Source organism: Mustela nivalis (assembly GCF_964662115.1).
Source record: "Mustela nivalis genome assembly, contig: HAP1_SCAFFOLD_2299, whole genome shotgun sequence".
Classification (NCBI taxonomy): domain Eukaryota; kingdom Metazoa; phylum Chordata; class Mammalia; order Carnivora; family Mustelidae; genus Mustela; species Mustela nivalis.
The window spans coordinates 29,399-37,743 of record NW_028134366.1 but is presented as its reverse complement, the minus strand read 5'-3'; the positions used below and the strand labels follow the sequence as shown (position 1 = coordinate 37,743).

Sequence of the window (8,345 nt, the reverse complement as noted above, 5' to 3'; positions counted from 1 at the left end):
TCATTGGGTAGTTCTATTTTTAACTTCTTGAGGAACCTCCATACTGTTTTCCAGAGTGGCTGTACCACTTTGCATTCCCACCAACAGGGCAAGAGAGTTCTCCTTTCTCTGATTCTTGTCAACACCAGTTGTTTCTTGTGTTGTTGACTTTAACCATTCTGACATCCTGAGGTAACATCTCATTGTGGTTTTGATGTGTATTTCCCTGATGATAAGTGATGTTGTCCATCTTTTCATTTGCCTGTTGGCCTTCAACATGTCTATTCAAGCCTTTTGCACATTTTTAATTGAATTATCCATTTTGGGGATGAGGAGTTTGATAAGTTTTTTATATATTTTGGATATTAATCTAGTCAAATTTTGAAAGAATAGAATTACTGAGAGTACATCTTTAGATCACAACAGAATTAAACAAGAAAACAACTTTTTTGAAATTTTTTCTTCCAAGTTCTTATTTAAATGCCAGTTAGTTAACATACAGTGTAATATTAGTTTCAGGTGTAGGATTTGTCGTTCATCACTTACATACAATACCCAGTGTTCATCGCGGGTGCTCATCCTCATACCCATCACCCATTTAACCCATACCTCCTACCCACCATCCCTCCAGCCACCCTCAGTTTATTCTCTATAGTTATGAGTCTCTTTTATGGTTTTCCTCTCTCTTTTCTCCCCCATGTTCATTTGTTATGTTCCTCAAATTCCCCATATAAGTGAAATCATACAGTATTTGTCTTTATAAGAAATCAACTTAAAAGATAACTAGAAAATCCCCAAGTTCCCAGATGTTGACACTTCGTCAGAATTTTTTACAAAAATTAAAGTGGGACTTGTAGATATTGCTGTATGAATTCACTAAGCCTAGAGAAGTGATTAGGAAATGGACTCACACATATCCAGTTGTCTGATTTATGATGAAAGTCAGAGTAAAGCAGTGTCCTAGGAAAGAGATGATATTTTCAGTAAGTAGTGCCAGAAGAGTTGGATCGCGGTATTTTAAAAATATATCTGTTGCCCTTCATTATACCATACACAGATGTCAAATGCAGTCTTAAATGTGAAAGAGAAAACAATGCTTTTAGAGGAAAGCATCATTGTATCCTAGGAGTAGACAAGAAATCCTTAAAAAGGACACAAAATGCACTAACCCCAGTAGAAAAAAAATGAAAATTTGTTCTATTTTAAAATTTTAAAAATGTCTTTTCTTCTTAAGTCTCAAGTATTTTTTTTCCATTGCAATTGTTATATCCTGTGATATTTACAAGGAAATGCTCTCCTGTAGTTAGAACAATAAACATGCAAGGGACCTTAGTGACCCACAATTTTTTTTCTGCTTAAACATGGCAGTGAATTCAGAATGACTTTGCGATTTGAACCCTCTGAAAAACCATCCACCTTCAAAAGCAGGCTATCTTTGTCAGTTGGACTCTTCAAGAATGTGTTTGAAAAAATGGGAGTCAAGCACACTTATGCAAACAAAACATTTAATTGTTCAATTAGGAGGCAGAAATTCTACCCATTAAGAAACGCTGAGCGGGGCACCTGGGTGGCACAGTGGGTTGGGCCTCTGCCTTGGCTCAGGTCATGATCCCAGGACCCTGGGATCAAGCCCTGCATTGAGCTCTCTGCTCAGCAGGGAGCCTTCTCCCACTCCCTCTGCCTGCCTCTCTGCCCACTTGTGATCTCTCTCTCTCTGTGTCAAATAAATAAATAAAATCCTTTGAAAAATAAATAAATAAATAAAAGTAAAAAACACTGAACAAAATGACAACCCACTGACTGAAGAAGATGTTCATAATAAATATGTCCAGAATGTCTATGAATATAAAAAGAATTCCTACAATGAGATAAGTAGAAGATAGATAACTCAATAGAAAATATATGTGTGTATATACGCAGAAGACTTGAATGCATAGTTCACCAGAAAATCTCTAAATGACCAATCACGACATGAAAGTCGCTCAACTTCATTTGTTCTCAGGAAAATGCATACTAAAGTCCCAGAGAATTACAGCTCTGTGTTCACCAGAATGGCTAAAATTACACAGATTAAAAACATCAAGTGTGTTGAGGATTTGGAGCAGTTCATTCACTGCTGATGGGAACACCAACTCGCATTATCCTTTCAGAAGACTTTCTGATGCGACTTCTTACACCTAGACATGTTCATCGTTCTGTCCTACCATTCCCCCCCGAGGTGTGCACTCACCAGAAATGAGGACATGTCTTTGTCAAAACCCTCACAACAGCAGCCCTTTTTCTATCAGCTCCAAACTAGAATCTACTCAGATGCCCACGAACAGATGCACAAATGAAATGTGGTACATTCACAGAATTGAATATTACACAGCAATAAGAATTAGTAATCTGTAATTAAACACAGCAGTGTGGTTGAATAACAAGCATAAATTTTCATGAAAGGCTCTACACACTAAAAAAATATATTTTTCAATTTATGTAAAATACAAAATAGACGAATGGATTCCATATTCTTAGAGATCAGGACACTGGTCCCTCTGTGGGTGGTGAGGGAGAGGTTGAGAGGGGCTCACCGAAAGGGACAGCTGGGGCTTCCTGGAGAGCTAGTGCTCTTCAGTGAACTAAACTTGGTGCTGGGTTCATACATGTCTCCACCATCTCAATATTCATTAACCCACTTGTTTAAATGTTCCCTATGCATACTATGTTTCAATAAAAGGTTTAAAAACTCAGTGTTCAAATTTCTTGATTTTTGAATTATTAAACGCAGTTATGACCAAGGAGAGTGATCCTGTTGCTTCACACACATATATAAGAAGGCTTTAAAAGAGTAATTTCCTGGATTGTGGGAAAAGCAGGCCAGCACTACATTCTTGGCAACGTTTACCCACATTTTATGGGTCTTATTTGTGGAAGCATTGACTCACTCCAAGTTCTGTAAATGATTTTTTTCATTTTTATGAATTATTTTTATTAACATATAATGTATTATTTGGCCCAGGGGTACTGGTTGGTGAATCGTAAACGATTTTTAAAAGAGCTTCTTTTAAGCTCCTTTTGAGGGTTTATGAAATCCAGAGGATATCAGCAGTTACTGCTTTGCACATTCCAAGAACTTGAACGTGTTCCAGCAGAGAACATGCCTGGGTTTATGAAAACAAATGAAAAGCAAGTCACAGCATTAACATTCCGTGGGAATGCAGGAAGAATCAGATTCAAACTCTGACACTGCTGGGGTTTGGGGTTGAATTTTCTCTTCTACCTTGCAAAATTTCTGAGGGGCGGAGCATCTGGTACTCCCTTTAATTCCCGAGTTGTGTTTCAATTTCCTTTTGAGCAAGTGCTTTCCTGCACAAATCAGATTTCGTAGAGGAAGAAAACTTGACATCGTGTGAGCACTCTCAGCAATTAAATGTACCCCTAAAAGACCTCAGAATGAGATTTCTAGGGGAGATCGTTTGGCTTATATTGTGGGCGGTTTGTGTTGCACAAGGTAAGAGTAAAAAAAGGCTTTTTTCTATATTATGAGACATTTGCTAACACGCTTTTCACAGTGGTAACAGGAATTTTGTCTAGAAAATGTGATTTAATTACTGTTCTATAGATTTGTGTGTGACTAGCTTTTGACATTAAGTTTTAAAAAATGTAAGTAGTTTATTTAAGTGATATTATTATTTATCATGGTTTTATTTAATGTACACACTCAAAAAAGGGGTTTTTTTTAAGAGTTTATTCATTCACTTGAGAGAGAGAGAGAAGTAGAGGACAAGCAGGGGGAGAGGCAGAGGGGGAGGGAGAAGAAGACTCTGTTGAGCTGGAACCCCCCTACCCTTACCCCCACCGCCACCCCCACCCTCTGGGGCTCCATCCCAGGACCTGGAGATCATGACCTAAGCCAAAGTCAGACGCTTAACCATCTGAACCTCCTAGGTGCCCTCAAAAAATGTTTTAATAAATGTTTTGAAAACTGTACTATATCATAATAATTTCCCTTCAAATCATCATAACTTATTCTGTTTGTTTAAAATTTTCACCAAAATGTTTTGTATGAAAGTGTTAAGAAGCATATGAACATATGTAGAACCAGAACAGAAATTAGAAGTCTTGTAGGCAAGCAAGCATTACTTGCTTGTCATTAGAATGAAAATATCACATAAGTGTGAAAAACTTGAACATGCAGTGTTTGTAACATCTAAGTTATTCTAACGGGTTTTTTTCCAATAGTGTATTTGAGATATATTCTAGAAGACCAGTCTTTAGAGTAGTGAATATGAATGTAGAAGTTTTCTTTCTGGTATCAGTAAGAAAATTACTAGATTTATATTAAATTTTAATTGTAACACTGCTTCTCAATAGATTAAGAAGTTTCTTTGGAGGAAATTTTGTTTCTAATTCATGATAGGCAACTAAATTATGTGATAATATTTGACTGGCATTTTTAAACCAAATCAGTTACCTATCATCCATAAATTTCCAAAACTTTTCACTAGGTCAACAAATTTTGATTAAATGCTTACTTCATGTCAGCCTCTAAGCATGGAGAAATGTTAGCAAATAACATAAAATCTCTCTCCTTGAACATCTTTCAATCTAGAAAATCAAAGTAAAGATATCTCTTTAATTATATCCTTTAGTCATTCTTGTAAGGTTGATTTAAATGTGTTTAATTTTTTTCTAGGATAGAGATTTTTTTTTTTCAGTTTCTCATTCTAATATGCTACTGCTTGATTTTTAGCTTAGAAATCTTATATCCAAACCTAGATATTCCATTATTCCCTGCACACATAAATATTACAATTAGTAAAATATTATTGTATTGACAAAGAGTTTCAGAACCCTGTTAATGCTATCAATCGTAGCAAACATCTTTCTTTTTTTTTTCCCTAAGGTTTTATTTATGTATTTGACAGAGAGAAAGAGCACAAGCAGGGGGAGTGGCAGGGGGAGAGGGAGAAGCAGGCTCCAGGGTAAACAGGGAGCCCAGTGTGGGACTGGATCCCAGTCCTCTGGGATCATGCCTTGAGCAGAAGGCAAATGCATAACCAGGCGCCCCACAAACATCTTTTTCTTTACATAAGTGTTTTTTTGTCTTTCCTTTAACAGGAATAATTTCAGTGTCTCAATATTTACATACCGTTTGCTGAGGCTTTATGCAGATACCATTTGTCATATAAAGAAGACTTATTTTATTTCTAGTTGATGTTCAAAACTCAAGAATAGAGGGCAAGTTTAATTAAACTTTTTAAGTGATTACAAAATGGAATTAGAAATATTAAAATTGGGTGCTACAAAGTATGTAATAAAAATTAAATCGTAGTGATTTAAACTCCTTATGTAATTGATTCCAGCTGATTCATTTCATCTGTATTTTATATTTCATCAAAATGTGTTTAAATGTGATATCAGTTTCTGCTGGTTGAATACAGGTTTGAATATTTTCACAATCTGCTTTACTCAACCAGGTTTGACATTTTAGCATTTCATAAACGGCATCTGCTCTGTTTAAAGTGAACATTCTTCAAAAAATATTAGTCACCATTAAAGAGAAATAACAGCTGATAAGAAGAATTTATTGGCTCAAATTCTCAGAGACCAACTAGTTCTGCTTTAATACAATAGGCTCTCTGCATTCCCATTCCATTTGTGTAGAAATATGAGTTACTTCCTTATAAAACACTGTGTTTGCAGGAGTCCCCACAGGCTGCTAAGAATCTGGTCAGATTTACAGGACAAAGTTGAGAATAATGTTCCCTTAAACATACTCTTTGAAATTAGCCACAGTCCAGAAATTCCTGACTTTATTTATTTGACAAACAGAGAAAGCCCAGAAATTCCTGTGAATAAAGTAAAACCCACTGAAAAATGTCCAAGTACACACTGGCTATTTTGTGTGGAGATATATGTATTTTCTAATTCGGGATGTTTAAGGTCAAAAAAGTTCTTTCGGGGCTTTAAATATATAATAGGTCAAAGGAAGAGAGATTCTCTTCTATTAGAAAGAGAAGGAAAAAAAATATGTATTGTTTCAAGTACAAGAAGGTTTCAAATTTGAGTTAACCCTAAAAAGGAAAAAATAATTGACATTATAAATCATAAGAATTAATTCTAAAATATCCTCTTTTATGAGGTTATATGTAAATACACAGTTAACTAATCCAGAAAACTTAAGGTAGAGGTTTTTAATCCAAAATTTTTAATCCAAAAATAATCCAAAAATAACAAATATTTTGGATTAAATATTTTTGGATTAAAATTTTTAATCCAAAAATTTTAATCCAAAATTCTGTTTCAATTCCAATAAGAAAAAAAAATAAGATTTCTCCTTCTTTCTTCACCAAAACCCCCCATTTTCAGAGATAGTTGTGTGGTGTTTACCCATAGAGTGTGATTTAAAGCTGTGCATTGACCCAACTGTCTCTAGTATCCTCTCTTCTTCAAAAATTTGATATCATCAGATTCAACAAACCTGAAGTTTATGTGGAATGACAAATACTCTGAACAAATACTTTAGAAGAGTGAAAGCTAGTGTTCCTCACTGCAGTTCACTGTGAATTATCAAAGTTGGTAAGTTCTCTGGAGCATTTTAGTGAGGAAAGGTAGAAAGGGAAGATGAGGGTGAAGAACTGGACTAAGCAAGTCTGGCACGTGGGGTATTCCTGAGGGGAGATCTGAGGAGAAGAGCCCCATGAGAAGGGTCAGAGCAGATGCCCCAGAATGTCATGAGAGGAGGAGGTCAGCCGAAGCAAACCTTGTTTATTTTAAGGGTACACATGTCCAGAGAACGCACATTCTACTCTTCTGCCTGCACGTAATGTTCAACTACAACTGAATTATTGAGTATCGCTGAAATTATTCTTAGCCAGAAGTAAGTTCCCAAATGACACACAAATTAGTAAAAGTCTTCATTTTTGGCCTTTGATTGCTAGGGCTTGAGCCAAAGTCTAAATCAATTCATATTTCTTTGCTCAATCCCTGATTGTAGGACAGCCTTTGCACTTTTCCTTCTTCCCAGCAATGCCTCCCCGTCCTCACCCCACACAACATCCCCCACCTGCCCAGGCCTGTGAGATTCTTGCCAACTGATCTCTCCTGTGCTCACTTTACCCATTTAACAACTTTAACTGGTTTCAGATACCGTGCATAGAAAGGTCATGAAGTAATCGGGCAGGAAAAAGTGTTAACATTTCAGCTTAAAATTATAAGAAAACATTATAAAAATGGCTCAAAGAAATTATTGTAATAGAACAGAGAAAAAAATCACAAAAATAACAGAAGGAAAGGGGTAAAAATATTTGTTAGAACACTTCTATTTGCTTTGGCATTTTAACTCAGTGCACAAGTTTCTCAAACCTTGTTGACCAAAAATGTAATAGACAGAAAAGTGGTTACTGAAATGTTCACTTCATAGCTCCCAAAAGTTTTTATTTTTTTATTTTTTAAATAGTTTGCATTTTAAAGATTTTATGTATTTATTTGACAGAGAGAAATCACAAGTAGATGGAGAGGCAGGCAGAGAGAGAGAGAGGGAAGCAGGCTCCCGGCTGAGCAGAGAGCCCGATGCGGGACTCGATCCCAGGATCCTGAGATCATGACCTGAGCCGAAGGCAGCGGCTTAACCCACTGAGCCACCCAGGCGCCCCATGTTTTTATTTTTTGAACTGACCTAAAATCATTCCTGACTTCAGAATTATAAATTAAAATTTAGGACATGTGGACAAGACATACAATGGAATTACAGATATCAGAGTTTCTTGAATTCATGCAGTACGGCTTTAAAATCACTAAACGTATATTCCCAAGTCTTATCTATTACATTTGCTACCATCCACTATGCTCTTTCCTGAGGTTGTCTACAATCTGCAGATGTAATGGAAAGGCTCCATTCATTTTCTTATTTCGTTTCTTTGTTCATTCAATGATCATTTTTTGAGTGACTGTTAAGTGCCAGGCCCTATGATCAGCATTTTCCAAAAGACCATTTTTAGTGGGGAAAACAAAAGGAATGGCTTTGGATTTTATTAACATGCTGTATTTTATCATATAAGGTATTGTGATGGAGATAAGCAAAAAAAAAAGAGAGAGAGAGAGTGAGAGTATAGGATCACTTAGAGGAGGCAAGAAACCCAAAGAGCAATGAGAGGATGGAGTGGGATAGGGTTGAGAAGTTGATTTGTAAGAGCCCGAATGGAGAGAGGGAAACAGGTCAGGGCCACGATGGCATCTTGGGTAGGCTTTGCAGGTTGAATAGGAGTTAACCAGATAAGTGTGATAGGAAGGAGGACATTTAAGACTGAAGAAACATCAGTTGGTGTACAACAGACTAACAGTAGATCTGCAAAAATGGGGGATTGAGATCAGCCCCCACA

General features: G+C 36.3%; 1 protein-coding gene across 1 annotated transcript in view; it reads left to right on the top strand.

Annotated features, from left to right (window-relative positions):
- Positions 1-3,295: 3,295 nt before the first annotated feature.
- LOC309858389 (complement factor H-like) overlaps positions 3,296-8,345 on the top strand; it is a 30,649-nt gene continuing 25,599 nt past the window's right edge. The window contains exon 1 of the mRNA XM_082751091.1: positions 3,296-3,472. Coding sequence (XP_082607217.1) covers positions 3,415-3,472 — 58 coding nt within the window. The 5' untranslated portion in view covers positions 3,296-3,414. The remainder of the gene's footprint in view (positions 3,473-8,345) is intronic.